This window comes from Octopus sinensis, linkage group LG19 (genome assembly GCF_006345805.1).
Source record: "Octopus sinensis linkage group LG19, ASM634580v1, whole genome shotgun sequence".
In the NCBI taxonomy this organism is placed as follows: Eukaryota; Metazoa; Mollusca; class Cephalopoda; order Octopoda; family Octopodidae; genus Octopus; species Octopus sinensis.
The window spans coordinates 48,031,629-48,051,148 of record NC_043015.1 but is presented as its reverse complement, the minus strand read 5'-3'; the positions used below and the strand labels follow the sequence as shown (position 1 = coordinate 48,051,148).

General features: G+C 36.9%; 1 protein-coding gene across 2 annotated transcripts in view; it reads left to right on the top strand.

Moving 5' to 3' along the window:
• Positions 1 to 19,520, top strand: part of LOC115221986 (USP6 N-terminal-like protein) — a 65,860-nt gene that overhangs the window by 25,798 nt on the left and 20,542 nt on the right. For both annotated transcript variants that reach the window (XM_029792089.2, XM_029792088.2), the window contains 3 exons: positions 2,406 to 2,479; positions 12,534 to 12,619; positions 17,986 to 18,025. In XM_029792089.2, the coding sequence (XP_029647949.1) occupies positions 2,406 to 2,479; positions 12,534 to 12,619; positions 17,986 to 18,025 (200 nt within the window). The remainder of the gene's footprint in view (positions 1 to 2,405; positions 2,480 to 12,533; positions 12,620 to 17,985; positions 18,026 to 19,520) is intronic.

The following is a 19,520-nucleotide window of genomic DNA, read 5'->3' as shown; positions in this document are numbered from 1 at the left end:
AATCCTCATCATCATTGTTGTTATCATCTTCAGGATTATTATTATTATTATTATTATTATTATTATTATTATTATATTATTATTATTATCGTCATCATCATCATGGAGATGATAATGTTGATAAAGATTAGTGATAATAGTAAAAATCATTATTATTTATGATTATTATTATTGAGTGAGAGAGCAGTGCATGCCATCAAAGTGACACTGGGGTAAAATATATTATTATTATTATATCTTTACCATCATCATCATTTGTTTTCATGCTAAATTAGGTTGTTATACTCAATGTTGAGTAGTAATATATCCCATATAATTTATTTAATGATGTACTTTTGTGTATCTCCTCTACATGTTTTGTGAGGGAAACTGAAGACTGGGTGATGTGCTGGTGTTTGTAAATAAAAATCTGCCCTTTATTTTGGTCGGTTTTCTATTATGAACAAGTATTTCCAATGACCTGAGTTACTCCTATGTAATTCCTAGGTGGACTGGTGCCCTAGAAACATTCTTTTGTAGTTCAATTAAAAAATTTTTTTAACGCACCCCAGTTTACTATCCCCATTGGTTTAGCTATACCCCTGCCCCACATTCTTGTAACACCCCAAGTAAATGTCCCCTTCCTTCTTGCGTGTATTGATATGTTATGTCTACAACATATGACATCTCAACTATTTTTTATCTTTATGGTGTTTTGTGACTGTCAGAATTGATTCTTGCTCCCCTCTCATATTATATGTTTGTATATATAGTTGTTGTTTCTATATATCGGATTTTTCTATTTTATTTTCGTAGGTGTTTTTCTAATTTTACCTAGGAATAAGTTGATTATTTAAGTATTTGTTATACTTGGGGGTGGTCATATTTAAGGTTTAAAGGTTAATTTGATATATGCCAGTCAGCAATTTTGGATTCTGACTTTCAGACTTAGTTCATTTTTTTTTTTTGTTTTTGTGCAGCCGATTGTATTTAATTAGCTAATATCCTTTTAGTTAAAATCCATTGATTACTATCCTCTTCTACCAAACTTTCACTGTATAAGTATAAAATTACTCCTATTTTTAGCAATTTAGTTACCATTGTTTTAATTTATATCATAGCTTAGTAACCCTTTCAATACCAATCCACCTAAGATCCCCGTTTGTTGTATGATGTAAACCTGTTTCATACTGGTCTAAATTAAAACATGCCATTAAGATTTCCTGTTAATTTATATTTCAAACCCCATCTCATTAATGACAAACTTATTTTACTAGATTCCTTATTTTCAAAATTAATTAAAAGGACGGGAGTGTATATGAACAGAAATTTGGTAACAAAATGATGGAATTTTTTTTAAAATAAATGTTTACTTTTAAAATAATTGCGAAACATTTGGAATAACTATCACTACCTTGTGGAAAAGAAAAGGGGTAAGAAATTGAGGAATAGAAATATAAAAATTGTAATTTGGTGGTGAGTGAGAAATTCTTTTAGAAATATAATTCCTATTGCATGAAACACTGGAATGTAAAAAAAAAAAAAAAAAAAGAGAAAAGCACCCCTCCTCAATTCCTTGTCCTTTTCCTTCTTCATAAGATACTGATAGCTATTCCAAAACTTCAAATAATTTATTGCATTTAAATTAAAATTAAACTGTATTTCAGTTACAAATCAATGATATTGAAAAATTATATTATTTTAGATTTTCCCATCTAATAATTTCAGTAAGTTAGGCCATGTTTTAATGATAATGGATGTATTTATCAGAAAACAGGGATTTGGTTTATTTACCTTAACCCTTTTGATACCAACCCAGCCAAAACCGCCTCTAGCTCTGTAGTACAAATGTCTTGTTTTCATAAGTATTGAATTACAATCTTCCTCCAAACCTTAGTCACAATTGATGTTCCTAACACTAACTTAATGATAACTAAGTTATTTCACTAAATTCTTTGTTGTATTTAAAATTAATTGAATGAAACACAGAGCATCTCAAAATAAATACGGTAACGAAAGGGTTAAATATTAAAGAAGAATTACATCTCATTTGGTTTTGAAAATATGAAATAACAAATGTGATTGAATGCATGTAGACATAGATTTACCATATTTTCAGGCATACAAATTGAAATTTTCAGACCAAAATCAACAGCCAAAAATGATTAGGTGAATTATACACTAAGATGACATTGGAGGGCTAAAAATTCCATGTGAAATGCAACAGGATTTATAAATACAGTGACGATGTTTGAATGCTTGCATTGTACACTACATCAATTTGTATGCTTGAAAATACGGTAATTGGAGAATTTGGTACCTAAGCATAAAATATTGCAATCTCGGTTTATAAGAAGCAGTAATAAGCAAACTACTTTTTCTCTGGGTAAAAAAATATTCTAAAAAGCAATATTGATTTGTTTCAGATAAGCTCAGTGATTATGAAGAACTACAACGAGCTGCTAAAGAAAGAGAAGAAATCTGGCAGAAATATGACAAGGTGCAGACTTTGATATCATTTCTCTTTTTTTATTGTCAAATTCTGGGGTGATTCTGTTCTTTTAAAAAATGGTTTAGTCTTTGAGACTAATGAAGTTGATTGATACGATTCATGTCAGTGTGGAACTTGTGTATTTATTTTTGTTATTTGTATATATTTATTTTATAAATGCAAAACAACACCACGGAGGAATCTACATAAAGCTTAAATAATAAACCATGATATGGCGAGGGATTACTGTAATCCATTGTTTTTGTGTGTACATGCATACATACATATCTATATATATATATATATATATATATATGAAACTAAAAAATACACTAGCCACTGATTTAATCATTTTAATGATTATATCCTCAATTTATAAGTATATCTATAATACATTAAAAATGAATATCAATCTTACTTGCTTGCAATGTTACACAGCCAAATTGGCACATGATAGGAAAATACTTTTCAAGTAATGTGAATATAAACAGAATAAAACAAATTTTGCGTAAATCGGACCAGTGGTTACTGAGATATTCAGGGTTTTGGGAGTATAAATACCCAAAACAGAGCATAATGGGAAAATACTCTGAGAATAACTTAACCCTGAAAGGGAACCAACTTTAACCTTTCCATTAGACATATGATGGGCAAAATATTTTTAAGTGAAAATGATTTTAAAAATACAGTAAATATTTTGTAAAAGATCCGTTCATAACCTCGGTGTGAAATAGTTTTTTCTGTAGGTTTCTTTTGAGTGCATTCAACGTATCTCACCTCCAAAGATTTGGCTGCTATTTCTAGCTCGCCCTGCTACCACATAATTGCTATTTGCAATAAAGGACCCCAAAATACCTGTTATGTGGTATCAGGGCGTGCAAGAAATAGCAGCCAGATCTTTCCTTTTCTGGGGAAGGGAGCCGTTTACACGTGATTTTCTGGAAAGGAAAAGAAAAACCCATGAAATAAAACTCAGACTTTCCTGGTGACCCAATGGGCCACAGGTAGTTTAGTGTGTGTGTATATATATATATATATATATATATATATATATAAAGTATATTATTAATAATAAAAATAATAATATTAGTGGCTATTTAAAGTGTGAACTGTGCAGGCAAGTTTAAAGAGTACCAGCTTTACTAGAGATAGAAGTCAAATGACTTCGGAAGCCACAAGTTTTGACCTGCTTAGCCTTCATCACATTGTAGATAGTCTGATGAAGGTTAAGCAGACCTAAACTTCAAAGTCACTGTCGACACTATTCTTGTAAAAGAGCGAAAGAATGATAAATATGTACTCTAAATAAAATATTGAGTTATCTTTCGGTCTAATGCAAAATTGTTTTTATTATGACTCAACAAAAACAAACACATACACACACACATGTACGTGTGTGTGTAACAGCAGTAATATATCTATTAGATAAGCAACCCTCCAATGTGATCTTCACTTTAGAGTCAGTGAATGTTTAGAGTTGAAGTATTTTTAGACCCAGAAGAGGAAATGCACTTGTTGGCATTTAGCTTTGGCAGTTTTATATATGTGAAGTCATATGAGAAGTCACCAAAATTAATGAGGCTTAACATTTGTTATGACTTTAGGAGTTTTGGTTATGTACTGTTCAAGTGAAGAGGGTGTTAGATTCAAGGCTCTTTGTCTGGTAAATGTATTGATCGCATAGTTTCTAGGTGCACATGGTTGATGTCTGTTAAGAGCTGAAGCATGGTATCATTTGCATATGTTTGAAGTGACAGCAAGAGGGCTGTTAATGAAGAATTAAGGAAACACAACCGTAGGGCACACAAATTGCTATAGAGTGCAGTATTACGGGGAGTTTCCTTGGCCAACACTGCGATGGTGCAATATGATGAGAAGTTGTGTATCCAAAAAATAAGGGATTGGCGGAGCCTATACATAGGCAACACAGCTGAGAGGTTCTCACAAGAGATATGATCAGAGACATTGTGTTTACTGAAGTTGGAATAAAATACTGCCGTGTAGTATTCCGATTCTGTTTTTAGTTCAAATCCCACTGAGATAAATCAACTTTGCTTTTCATCTTTTCGGGTTAATTAAAAATCAAATGAGTTCCAGAGTTGATTTAACCAACTAGTATTTAAACTGGCCATATTTAAACAGCCAAAATATTCTCTCCTGTTTTGTGTTCGAAGTGGCCGGATCTGGCCTCTCATACCAATCCTACCTCATCAAAATCTCAAAGCTACAAGATAATCCATGATTAATTCAAAACAATATGAATAAATAAGCATTATATTTAATAGAATAATGTGAATGTTAAAGGGTTGAGACTGGTATCTCCTTGGCTTCATTAAGCAATGAGATTTCGGTTGAGAATGTTGAGTGAATGTACTTAATGTTGCTTTAACAGTAAGCGAAGGTGTAAACGCCAGCAACTGCAATATCTGAGTGAGGAGCAGTGACCCTCAGACATTATCAATTTTGAAACGCACAATGACAGGACAGTGGCACACAAATTGAATAATTAATAGAATACATAGCATACCAGTCATTGTGCCTGACTCAAGTCCATAGAAGTGGAGTGGAGTCCACAACTATTAATACTTGTCTGTGTTTTTGTTTGTGATGGAATTTTGTGCCACCTTTGTTCTTTTCTGCAAGTGCTCTAGACTTTTGAAGACTTGTGGCTAAAGTAAGAAGGAAACCATTTTCCATTTTTTATCAATTTCCCAACAAAATATTTTGGTAATCGATTCTGTTAGGGTTCCCAGGCATTGCTTTACAATCTTTTCTGCAGTTCCCTTTCTTTGGATCCTCTTCTCGCTGGTAAAAACTGATCATCTGTGGCCTGCAACATCTGTGTGTATGAAACTCGTAGAGGACTGTTGTAAGGTAGGATGCTCTTAGCAGGGCAATGGGAGGTGTTCCAAAAATATGTGATGCTGAGATAGAGCATGCAGCCTAGCTTAGAAAGAAAGATGATTACAACCATATCAATGTTGGTGCCCTTTGAGAAGAAAAAAACAACAGGACATTCATACCAGGATGAGGAAAACCTTGGTGGGAGTACAGGAGGATTTAAAAAGGGGAATGACTGCAGTGTTACTTAAAGAGAATGCATGACATGCACCATATGGGGGTGGGCACAATCTTATTTTTAGCCATAAAGCTTGATTCCCTCCTTCCCTGATGTTGCTAGGGAGAATGTTCATAGGGTAGTTAGAAGCTGTAACAGGTGTCAGTGTGATACACCACCAGCAAGGATTGTATGTCATTAAGGGTTGACTCTAGGTCTGAGTGACTGGCTATGTGGAAGGAGATTAGGGTAAAGGCTGCAGTTGAAAATGCAAAGGCCCCGAATAAGATATTTTTGGAGAATGGGGCCCAGTGTATGAGGTACTGATGGATAATAGGATTGCATTTCACTGAAAGAGGTGCTGGACAGGTGGAGTGTTAGGTGTTACTTTAGATCTGTATACAGGCCGAGTGGAAATGGGATTGACTATCAAATGGTCAAAGTAATGGCCAAAAGAGGGCCTACTTCCCTGGTTGATGAAACGTTCTGGCACAGCATGTTGCCTTGGCGGGGCCTACTGGAGAAGTTGATTTCCCCTTAAACAATTTTGCAATATGAGTGGACACCATCAAATACAATTTGAGGAGAAGGATCCATATCTGTCGAGACTGGAGATGAGGTTTGGGCGATGCTATCCTATGTGTGCTTGCTGTCCATCTTTGCGGGTTAAGGGAAGGGTGACAGATCTTAATTCCCAGCATTGTATTTCTGTCAGCAGGTTGCTATATCACATATTGGATGTATGTTTGGGGTGATTGGCATAGATGAAGATGAAGCTAGTGACAATAAACAAGAAAAGGTTGAGGTCAACATTGCAATGCTGCAAATGTTGCTGAGGGAGCAATGGCCACCTAGGTGGATGAATGACCACGATGTGAGTGCTGTGGTCTTCTTCTTCTTCTTCCAATCAGGACTCGTGCCATTAGCCACAAAGAATAATCTCTAATTCGAGCCTACTCTAAGCTACTAAGAATGCGTGTGGCAACTTGAAGATCAACCCACCACACGTGATAGACTGGCGGTTGCACGGGTGCGAAAGCTACATTGTTATCCTCATTCCGTAAACGGTGGCTTTTAATGGGTGGAGAGCTGAACCATCCTGGGGTACAGAGGATTTGCAATCTAGACTAGGGTCTGAAAGTTCACCACACCATCGTGGGTTACACCATGGTTCCTCTGCTTTGTGGCAGAAGTAGGAAGAAAAAGTGAGAGAAAGTTGTGGTGAAAGAGTACAGTGGGGTCCCCCTGCTGGAGCCTCGTGGAGCTTAGGTGTTTTTGCTCAATAAACACTCACAATGCTTGGTCTGGGAATCGAAACCGCGTTCTTATGACTCGCTGTCCTAACCACTGGGCCAGTGCACCACCACAGTGCTGTGGCTAGGCTGGGTTTTCTCACTTTTAGATAGTTGTACATAGAAATAATTGTAGTAGGTGAAGGGGGTACATGGAAACTGTGAGTCCTTTTCAGTTGTTTAGAGATTTTGTGGTGATGGTGGCCTTTCGCTATTGTGTGTTCTTGCGATGGGTTGTGGAGCAGGTGGATGTGATGAGTTGGATTTGTAGGTAGAAGTAATAATAGGGAGAAAGTCAGTTGATTGTGTCTTTTGACCAGAAGGAGCCAGTTCATATGTCGGAGTCAATGAGCAAAGAAGGCAAGCATGATATTTTTGTGGCTAGGGATAATTGTACATTTATCCTGCTTGTTTGTGACAGAACCTAATACTTACATTATTCCTCTGGTTGAACACCCCAGAGATTTAGATCTGTGATTGAGGCAAGGACGAAATCATTGTCTTTCATTGTTCACCTATTTCCACTACATAGATACTATGTACATGTCTATAATCGCTAATTATGAGCTAGGGAATCCTGAAGAAAAATCTCTTTTGCGTATTATATGTACTGTTTTTTTTAAAATTTTTTCCCCTTCATATTATGATTTATTATAATTGCTGTCTAAAGCAGATTGATAAAGTTCATGTTTCCTCAAAACAAAGAGCAAGTTCAGAAGTGACCTTTGAACTTTCTCTATGTAGGCTGTAAAAGTGTATCTATTGTAAAGTCGGCCAATATGAAGAGATAGAAAATGCAGAAAGCAGAATGAAAAGGCATTAATTACACTACACCATTTAAATATTTCCATTAATTTCTTTCAGTAGAAACATATATAATGATGTCTTTTTTTTTAAAAATCATAATTACATGATATTTCAGAAACAAAAGTATTTATTTATGTTCATATTTTGATAATGAGAGTATTTATGTCCTAATTACCACCTTCGTTATCATCCATGTTTTACGCTGGCATGGGTGGATGGTTTGACAAAACATGGCCAGCTTGAAAACTCTGTTGGTCTCCATTATCTGCTTCAGCAAGGTTTCTGTGGCTGGATGTCCTCCTCCGAACACCAACCACTTTGCTGAGTTTATTGGGTCCCTTTCGGGATCTTTTACTTTTGAACGGTACTTTGTAACATAATTTCTAGGTAACTAAAAAGTTTTAAACTTTGTATACTGGTAGAATGTGTTTATAAAACATCTTTTTCTCTTGGATTTATTGAGAAAATTCTATATGTTTAACATATTTCGTCTTTAATTTCGAGCATTTTAGCAATTTTAACCAATCGCTGATGTCCATTTAGGTAAATAACATTCTGTGTATAATGAATATGTCCCTCCTTTAAGAAACAGATCGGGTTTATTTACATTTGTGAGGAAAAAAAGATACCCTTCCCCTAACCCTAACTCTAACCCTAAATCTAAGATAGATTGAAATGCAATAGATCAATACTAGGGCCATAATTATGGGTGACATTTTCATTTGACACTGCTAGAAAAAAATCCCATTTTCCGTAACGGTGTCGTATGAAATTGTCACCCATAATTATAATCCTAGTATCGATCTATTGCATTTCAATCTATTTTAGATTTAGGGTTAGGGTTAGGGGTGGGGGAAGGGTATCTTTTTTCTTCACAAATGTAAATAAACCCAATCTGTTTCTTAAAGGAGAGACATATTCATTATGCACAGAATGTTATTTTACCTAAATGGAGGTCAGCGATTGGTTAAAATTGCCGAAATGCTCGAAATTAAAGACGAAATATGTTACAACATATAGAATTTTCTCAATAAAGCCAAGAAAAAAATGATGTTTTATAAACACATTCTACCAGTATACTAGAAATTGTGTTGAAAAGTGCCGTTCAAAAGGAAAAGATCCCCTTTTCGTTCTTTTCTTTTGTGGCACCAACACTAGTGAGATCGTCAAGTAATTCAGAAGACACAGAGTGGATGTACAGTATTAAGGGAGGTGGAATTGTGCCAGATGTAGAAAAGCTGATGTAGGAAAGAGAGACAGGAACGGGTATTTTGCTGTAGAGGAGATGTATGGATACCCCAGCAGAAAATGGTGACAGATGGAGTTGTATCAGGGCATAACTTCAAAATACAAAAAGGGGCATAGGTAATATGAGGTGGGGGGAGGCAGAGAATCAAGGGTGGTTGGATGAGTTGGTAGCAGGGAATGAGGCAAAGTGTTGAGAGACAGAAGATGCACCGTGACAAAGGTTAAGCATATATAGGGGTGGATATAGTGAGTTGCAAAAAGCAGTGTTAATGACAGAGATGAGAGGGTGTTCAGGAGAAATGAACATTCAATGGACAGATAAAGCTATGGGATGATGTTAGGGGTGCAGATGTGGTGACAAGGGAAATGGCTCCAAGAAGAAGGATTAATGGTAGCACAAAAAAAAAAAAAAGGAAGGAAGGACTATGTGCAGTTTTGCTCTCCTATAATTACAGTAACTGAGAAATAGTACCGTAGATAGAGGGTCGGGTGTTATGAAGATAAGTTGTTGGGAAGTTTTGACAGGTACAGATTGGGTGTTGGGTTGAGGGTCCAGTCAGAAACAACTGTCATCACACTTTCTCAGCTAGATTTCCAAGCCTGGCCACTTCAGATTATAGATGTAACCCAACCATCCGATTCTTGTTCTACTCTTGGTTTCCTGCTGGTTGGCTCAGCCTGAAGAATCCATTTTGTGATTCTTTACTGCATGGCACTGTGATATCTCAGTGTGGAGGAGTAGTAGCTCAACCTGGAGAGATTCCCTGATCTCCGTGCTACACACCCTTTTATCCACATGTATTCGTGACCATACTCTTTCGGTTGTTACCCAATGTTCATGACCAGGAGTGAGGTGAGGCATGAAAATCTTATGCTTGGGTTTAATAAGCTGAGAAATGTAATACATGAATAAATATGGAAGTAAACTAATCTGAAATATGAAAGAGTGTATTATATATGAGGGTGTGGTGAAGATAGTTCAGAGTATTGGAGAAATAGGTGGGTGTGGTGAAGATAGTTTGGGGTGTTGGTTAGAGAAGTAGGTGGGTGTGGTGAAGAGAGTTTGGGGTGTTGGTTAGAGAAGTAGGTGGGTGTGGTGAAGAGAGTTTGGGGTGTTGGTTAGAGAAGTAGGTGGGTGTGGTGAAGATAGTTTGTGGTGTTGGTCAGCGATACATGTGGGTGTGGTGAAGTGGGTTGTGAATGGTAGACAGTTCAGCTTCTGGCAGGATTGGTGTGGGAGGAAATTCAGAGTAAGTTAGGTTTATTGATATCACCATGATTTCAGAAAGAGATGATTTATGATGAGAGGTGTCCTCAATAAAGATAATTGAACTGATGGTGGTGAACCGGTAGAATCGTTAGCATGCTGGGCAAATTGCCTAGCAGTTTTTTGTCTGCTGCTACGTTCTGAGTTATTCTGCTGAGGTTGACTTTGCCTTTCATCCTTTCAGGGTCGATTAAATAAGTACCAGTTATGCACTGGGGTTGATCGACTTAATCGGCTTAATCCCTTTCTCTGTCCTTGTTTGTCCTCTCTATGTTTAGCCCCCTGTGGGTAATAAAAAAAATAAATAAAGATAATTAAACAGTTGCTACTGTTTAAAGGAGTACAGAGAGTGATTGGTGATTTTAGAGTAATGAATGAAAGAGAGAGAGAAACCAAGAGTTTTTGTTGGTGAAGTCTTTGTGGAAGAAACAAATGGCAGATTAAAGTGAATTCCATGTACCTGCAGACACCGTTTTCAGAGTGAAGTTGGAATATTGAGTTGTAGAGAAGAGTTGGAAATAGAGGAGAAGAGATTTAAATGTGAGAGAGAATATTTGTTGTGGTTTATATGTTGAAATATAGAGGACTGCATTGGTGGATGTTTTAGTTATGTAAGAAATGGTGGATGGAGTAAAATAGGTGGTGCCTGTGTGAAGAAGATGTTCCAGATAGGCTGGTGTTCTTGGAAGAAAGAACAGTCTTTAGTGGAGGGATAGTGAGTACAGCTGGTGGGTGGGGATGGTGGTGAGTGTAGTTTGTATTTAGTGAATGGTGAGTGCAGTTTGTAGTTTGGGAGTGATGAGTGTAGTTTGTATTTTGGGAATAGTGAGTGCAGCTTGTAGTTTGGCAGTGATGAGTGTAGTTTGTATTTTGTGAATGGTGAGTGCAGCTTGTAGTTTGGCAGTGATGAGTGTAGTTTGTATTTTGTGAATGGTGAGTGCAGCTTGTAGTTTGGCAGTGATGAGTGTAGTTTGTATTTTGTGGATGGTGAGTGCAGCTTGTAATTTGGGAGTGATGAGTGTAGTTTGTATTTTGTGGATGGTGAGTGCAGCTTGTAATTTGGGAGTGATGAGTGTAGTTTGTATTTTGTGGATGGTGAGTGTAGTTTGTATTTTGGGAATAGTGAGTGCAGCTTGTAGTTTGGCAGTGATGAGTGTAATTTGTATTTTGTGGATGGTAAGTGCAGCTTGTAATTTGGGAGTGGTGAGTGCAGTTTTATTATTTAAGAGGAGTAGTTATTACAACCATAAATGGGACAGGGAGTAAAGTTTGTGTGTGAGTAAGAATGTTAATGAGGGAATTTTTCCCAATCAGCATGTTTTTGTGTAGGGTCGTATACTGTAGCAGTAGCCATAGCATAGCAGACATGTGAATATTCATATAATGACTTAATTAGCATTACAATAACGACATCAGCTAAAGTCATTGAAATATTTCAGTTAAGAGCAACGTACACAAAGAAGGCAAGCAGTCTTATTTGATTCGTTTATTGTTTGAAGGTGTTGGTGTGGGAATGTTCATCGACTTGGGTAAAACAAGTTCATTGTTATCTGATGGTAGGAATCCTTGTTTGTGAAACAGCATTTGGCTCTGACCAATCTGCAGACAGAAAATATCTTGAAATTTGTATTCATCCATGAGACTTTCATCAATTTAACCCTTTTTTGATATCAACCCGTCTGAGAAAAACACTAAGTTTTATAGCGTAAACTTTCTGTTTTAACCCTTTCGTTACCAACCCAGCCAAAACCAGCTCTGGCTCTGTAGTACAAATGTCTTTTTCATAAGTTTTGCATTAAAATATACCACCAAACCTTAGTCCAAATTTATGTTCCTAACACTAGCTTAATGATAACCAAGTTATTTTACTAAATTCTTTGTTATATTTAAAATAATAGAAAGAAACACAGAGCATCTCAAAATAAATACAGTAACGAAAGGGTTAACCCTTTAGCATTCAGATTGCCCTGTCAAATGTAATGGTTATTTATTCATGTTTTGAATTAATCATACATTGTCTGATAGCTTAAAAATTCTGATGATGTGAGTTTATATTTTTAGAAAGACATTGTAGGGTAGGTGTGAGAGGCCAGGTCTATAAAACAGGTAAATAAATTTGGGTGAGATATGGCCTGTCTAAATGCTAAAGGGTTGCAGTGGTCTAAATTGTAATAATCTTCCATCAAAATTTTATGCTAATTTGTTCCAGACAAATTAGCATAATAATGAGAAAGTTATTTTACTAAATTCTTCATTATTTAAAAAAATTAATTGAAACAAAGGCAACATATGGTAACAAATGAGTTAAAGCATTCTCTTTTTCCATTGTTAAACTTTCATGTAACATTGCCAGCATTTGAAGTTCATAACAGAATTTAATTTATATTTTAGGGTAGAGAAGAAGGGGCTGAAATTGAGCCCTGGGAAGACCCCGAATTTTCTGTGTATCACGTTACTGATCGCTATGGTTTTATCCAGTAAGTATATAATTGTTTCACATATTTTCGTGGTTTCATTATAGTATATAATTGTTGAAAAAACATTCTACAGTATATAGCAGCACTAAACTAAAATTAATTAATTAATTTAACGTTAGTTATGTATCGTAATTATAAACTTAGCACCTACTTTCTGTACTTGTTTAGACAATGTTAATTTTTGATGCTATAAGAAAAACATCGTTAATATTAAATGCTGTAGGAAAAAAAAACATTGCTAATGTTGGTTGCTGTAGGAAAAAAATCATTGCTAATTTTGGATGCTATAGAAAGAAAAAAAAATCATTGCTAATTTTAGATGCTATAGGAAAAAAAAAAACATAAATAATTTTTGATGTTGTAGAGAAAAAAATTGCCAATTTTGGATGCTATAGAAAAAAAAACATTGCTAATTTTGGCTGCTATAAAAAAAAAATCATTGCTAATTTTGGATACTTTCTGATGTTTGTAAGTTTCTTTGTTATGTGATATTTATGGCTATTTTAAACTCTAAAATATTATCATATTTGAATATGTAATCACACACCTAGTGTGATTATATGTTTAATTATATTAATGTGTGTGTGTTTGTGTGTGTAAATAAACTGAACCACAAAAGAAACGTCACACACTTACTAAATAGAAACGGGTTTATTAACAGACTGCCACAGCATTGATTGGAGAGTGCTAATTAAGAAACTGTTCATTCCTAATGAGAAAACGTCATTTCCCAAAACATGTTTGATGTCACATGGTGTCATGTGATTACGGACTGTCCTGGATCCAAAGAGATGAACTCAATATCTCGTTTGACCACCATTAACGTTGATTACTGCCGGGCGTCCTCTGTACATTGAATGCACCAAATGATTGATGAAGGCCATGGGGATAGGGGTATAGCAGCCCCACACTCTGTTAAAACTTGCAGTGAGTTGTGCCATAGTTGTTGGACTTGGACTGATGTCATTTAGCTTTATTTGGATTTTGTCGGCGAGCTGGCAGAAATGTTAGCACGTCGGGCGAAATGCTTAGCGGTATTTTGTCTGCCGCTACGTTCTGAGTTCAAATTCCGCCAAGGTCAACTTTGCCTTTCATCCTTTCGGGGTCGATTAAAGTCCCAGTTACTCACTGGGGTCGATATAATCGACTTAATCTGTTTGTCTGTCCTTGTTTGTCCTCTCTGTGTTTAGCCCCTTGTGGGTAGTAAAGAAATAGGTACTCTATGGGGTTCAAGTCCGGACTTAGGGCAAGCCATGGCAGTGTCTGGATGTGCTGTTGAAGGAAGTCTGTTGTCAACCTGGCAGTATGGGCACAGGTGTTGCTGTGTTGGAACACGTGATTCCGATGACAGACAAAGCATGACACAATGTGAGGCCTCTACACTTGTTTGATGTAGCGAGCAGTGGTTACTCATTGCCTCAGTCTTGGCCGATGTTTTGGAAGATCACCGATCCAAGTTTCTGGTTGAGTGCAATCCTGCCTCATACCATTATGCTCTGTCCTCCCCATGAGTTTCTCTCCACCACACACCCATCAGCATGACGTTCGCCTCTTCTCCAAACCATAGCTCTGCCATCTGCCACAGAAATGCAATATCGACTTTCATCAGAGAAGACTACAGTCCTCCACTGCTGATATTGCCAGTTCTGCCTACTGCAGGTGTGCCCGTCAATGATGACTGTGAGGATGGGGCCCTCGCCGGACATTGACAAGACAGATTGAAAGACCTCAACTGGTGGTGAGCTGTTTCTGCACAAATGGATCTGTTGTGAGTCCCTATGGCCTGCCTAGCTGATTCCATTGCCCTCTGGAATCAGTCCTGCAAGTGCTGTCAGTGCAGGTGGCGATCTTGATGTGCCGTTGTAACCCTCAGTTGGCCACTGCATAGATGATCATCCATGCTGTTTGTGGCTTTGTATCGTTCCCTCATCCGCTCAATTTAAGTCATTAGCAATGACCCATGGATGTTGACCAGCATAGAGACGTCTGGAGGCTTCTTCCTCTGATTTCGTGTCAGTCTTGGGAAACGAATGACAGGCTTGTAAATTTGGGTACTTTTTATACCCAATGAGTCAATGTTTTGCATGTGCATTGTGCTTTTCATAAAGATGCATTCACGAGCATTGCTGTGTTCATGAAAAATAAGCTAGTTCGAACCCTACATGTAATCCTTGTGCTTCAAAAGAAAGGGGTGTTGTGGGACAGTGACATCTTCCTGATTTTAAATTACTTAGAAATGTGATAAAATCCATACAATCTCAATATCATGTGTGACACACACAATATTTTACAGTTCAACGTTCTTTCGTAGTTCTGTATGTACATACACAGACACACACTGAACTACATATATATATATATGTAGGTTAATGATATATAATTTACCTCATAACATTTCTAAATATAATATTTTATTTCCTGGTGTCAGATTTTTAATGTTTCTCTCTCTCATCTTTTTTCAAAAAAAGAGAAGAATCTTACGTATTTTTCTTCAACTTCAAAGCATTCAAGTTATCAGTTGTGGCTAGACTAGTTCTTAGAAACAAGATTGTAAATTTTTGAAGTTTTAATCTTGCCTTTAGAAATTGTTTTTTTTTTTATATATATACATCTGCCCTACATTTTCATTGGCAATAGAACCAATTAAAACTAGTGTAGATGTAAACATGAAATTTTGTTCGTTTCCAAAGATTTGCTTAACTGTCTAGCAAATTATTGACCATTCTTTGTAAGTATTTAGATCGGTCATAGGCTACAAGTGACTTGCAGGACTTTCTGAATGGCCTCCACAGCGAAATATTACCTTGAATTTCTTTTAGCAGTGTAGCCCACCTGATGAACCATGTTTCATGTAGCCCACTTCTCAAAAAAAAGGTTGCCTCCATGCCTGGTTTAGATCTTAGAAGCTTTTCTCTGTCCTTACAGATTAGTAATCTGTAATTAAGGTTGAAAATAGGTGTGGAAACAGAATTATTATTTTATGAAGGTCATCTTCTTTATAACATGATCAAATTCAAGGGAACAATTAGAAAAATAATGTGGTAGTAAATAGTTAAGTAGCATTTCTTAAAAAAAACCCAAAAAACTTTACAGTTTTTGTGAATGTACTGGTTGTAAATATGTCTTTAGTGGAAGAAGTAGGATGGTGCTCCTGCCCTTCTGTGCTTTTGTTTATGGGGAAATTGGAGCAGGGTAGATGTTCCAGATGACTGCAGCTTTAAAGTGGACTGAATTAAACTAACATATTTACTGTTGGATTGTAAGGAGTCGGACATGGTAGAGATGTAGTGGAAGGATGCAATAGATAAATGTTGCTAGTTCAGACAAGTAGAAACTAGGAAAAAATTCTGGATGGCCTTTATTTGGAGAAAGATATGTAGGAAGTTTGTAGTCAAGTCAGGGACCTCCTCACAGGTTAATGAAACTTGTTACTAGTATCAAGTAAGCCAGTACCACCTGTTTCATGGTTGAGTAGTTGATGACTAAACTGCTCCCCCACTTGACTGAATTGCTTCTCTTATTTCTTTATTGCTCACAAGGGGCTAAACATAGAGGGGACAAACAAGAATAAAGGGATTAAGTCGATTACATCCACTCCAGTGCGTAACTGGTACTTAATTTATTGACCCCGAAAGGATGAAAGGCAAAGTCGACCTCAGCAGAATTTGAACTCAGAACATAACAGCAGACAAAATACTGCTAAGCATTTCGCCCAGCGTGATAACGTTTCTGCCAGCTTGCTGCCTTTTGAATTGCTTCTCTTGTGATAAGGGTGTCTGGACACCCAGCAGAACTAAAAGCATGACCTGTCACAGGGTGGATGAGCTCCAGTAGAGGAAGATAATGGTAAACCAGACCAGTATCCTTGCCAAGAAAACACTATGAGAAAGTCGGAACAAAGTAATGCTATGGATTCATCCAACGGGAGAACTTGCGCTTAATTGTGAAAACATTCAGTATAGTGTCATTAATGTGCTATAAAAGCATATGATGACGATGACAGCTTTGTCTTCGGTGAGCGAACAGTAGCCAAATAAGGGTTGCACATTGTTGGAGATCAAGACAGAAATATGTGGAACACATTTTGAAATGAAAAATGATTTTAAATCGTTGCATTCATTGTAACAAGTTTTAGTATTTTATCAACCAAAGTTGCAGAGGGTGGGCTAATCGTTACAAGATTGCTATGTATTGGGGTGTTGTTGAAAGGAACTAAGTTGTAATGTCTCCGTTGGAGAAAATGTTGTCAAGATCTTTATTCATAGGAGCAGAGCAAGTCTGGTATGAAATGTCTAGATTGTATGTGGACGTCACCTCTGTGTGAGTGTGTGTAGAAGTTTAAGAAAAGTGACGGAGGATATCATCCACATAGAAGTGTGTGGTATGAAAAGGCGGCGAACTGGCAGAAACGTTAGCATGCCGGGTGAAATGCTTTGCAGTATTTCGTCTGCCGTTACGTTGTGAGTTCAAATTCTGCCGATGTCGACTTTGCCTTTCATCCTTTCAGGGTCGATGAATTAAGTACCAGTTACGCACTGGGGTCGATGTAATCGACTTAATACCTATGTCTGTCCTTGTTTGTCCCATCTATGTTTAGCCCCTTGTGGGTAATAAAGAAATAGGTATGAAAAGTGGCAGCAAGAAGGGTTGGGGGAATGTAAAATGCATAGAACCAGAGTCTAGGATACAGCAAAATTAGAGGGAACCAGGTTGACATGTTACTATAATATGGTCTAACAGACATTTTGGATTCAAGGCAGTTAATAATAGATGAATGGAAATTCTGGAATTTAATTCATATACTATTTTGACTCATTTGTTTTATGTCTATGTATAGATGGAATGTCAGCATTATATACATATACATATGTGTGTGTATGTATTATATACACACACACATATGGTCAGATATGAATGCAATGTAGACACCAGATGTTGGGTGAGAATGCATGGAGCATTATGCATAAACAATAATTATATTTTGTTGATGTTTAGCCTCAAGTTAGCCTTGATGGAGTTAATTTGTGATGAAAAGCATTCCAACCATAACTGTCCTATCTTTTTGCTCAAGTATTAATATAATATTTAAGGCTACATCATGTGTCCCAGTCTTTCATTTAAATGAGATTAGATTTGTGTATGTGACTGTCTTTTTAGGGATCTCTCAGGGAAACCATAGACCCACAAGGTTTTCTTATGTCAAATAGGCTTGACATCATCAGTGGTAGTTAGCTAAACACTGTTTGGTGCAGTGATGTCTTGATTAATTTGTTGATTAAATAGAAGTGGAAGAAATTATGTTGAATGTAATTATGAAGCCTGAACGATTAATTAATTCATTCATTCATTCAATTTTTCTTTTTCAGTGAGCATCGTTTGCCACCAACATCAAGTTCTGAGGTGAAGGTAAGTGACCAAGAGATAAATATGCTTGTCCAAGCTGTTAAATGTCCCAGATCTATTGACACTTTAGTATTTAAATTGGCCAATATCTGGCACAAATATTCTACCTGCTTAATGGTCATACCAGCCAGATCTGTCCTTTTACACTTACCTATAATCATCATCATCATTGTTTAACATCCATCTTCCATGCTGGTGTGAATTGAATGATTTGACAGGAGCTGGCCAAGCAGAAGACCACCAAACGTCTGTGCCTGTTTTGACATGGTGTTTGCAGCTGGATGCCCTTCCTAAAACCAACCACTCCACAGAATGGACTGAGTGCTTTTTATGTGGCACCAGTACAAGTGGGGTCAGTTTTGGCATGGTTTTTACAACTGGATGCCCTTCCATAAGCCAACCACTTTACTGTGTGGACTGGATGCTTTTTACATAGCACCAGCGCTGGTAGGGTCACCAAGTAACTTGCAAGTCAAAGAACCTTTTAAAGGGGAGAGGGCATTGGGGGAGGTGATCTTGTGTCAGATCATTCTAAAAATAAACAGTCACATCATCAAAATCTCAAAGCTACAAGATAATGCATTATTAATTCAAAACGATGTGAATGAATATGCATTACATTTGACAGAATAGGATAATGGCCCCCTTCGGTCATGAATGACCATAGGATTGCACCTAGAAAGTTCTCTGAGGCACAAGTCTGGGCAAGGTTATGCATACCAGCCCCCCTTTTCCATGCCACTGATGTCATCCAGATGCGAGCCTGATGGTGTCCTATAAATATCTTGTAAAAAAGAGAATCTCCGGTCCAGCTAGCATCTGTGAGCTAATATCCAAATTGTTTGTAAATTTCCATTGATCCTTTTCACGAATTATATTTAGTTAAGATGTACTCTGTTGAGATCACGCATGTTCTAACGTCCATAGATATATAGCAGTTAAGGATTTTTTTCCTGTGTTGAGCACTTTACAAGGTTATTCACAAACTTTCAGACACATCATAACCTTTTAGATGCAAAATAGTTTGTTTTTCCAGCTCAGCAAATTTTTAATCCGTCATATGATCAACAGCCTTGTTCTTTGGTCACGATGGTGATGGATGTACCAATTTGACTAGCCTGAGGTTCACACCAATACAGTATATTATTGCTGGAGTAATTTATGAGGCAGTCATCATTGTTATCACCACTGTTTTAAAATTCACTTTTCTATGCTTGCATGGGTCAGAAAGAATTTATTGAGGCAGATTTTCAGTGACTAGATGCCTTTATTTTTTTTTTGTCACCAAAGGCGCAGGAGTGGCTGTGTGGTAAGTAGCTTGCTTACCAACCACATGGTTCCGGGTTCAGTCCCACTGTGTGGCACCTTGGGCAAGTGTCTTCTACTATAGCCTCGGGCCGACCAAAACCTTTCGAGTGGATTTGGTAGATGGAAACTGAAAGAAGCCCGTTGTGTATATGTATATATATATATATATATATATATATATATGTGTGTG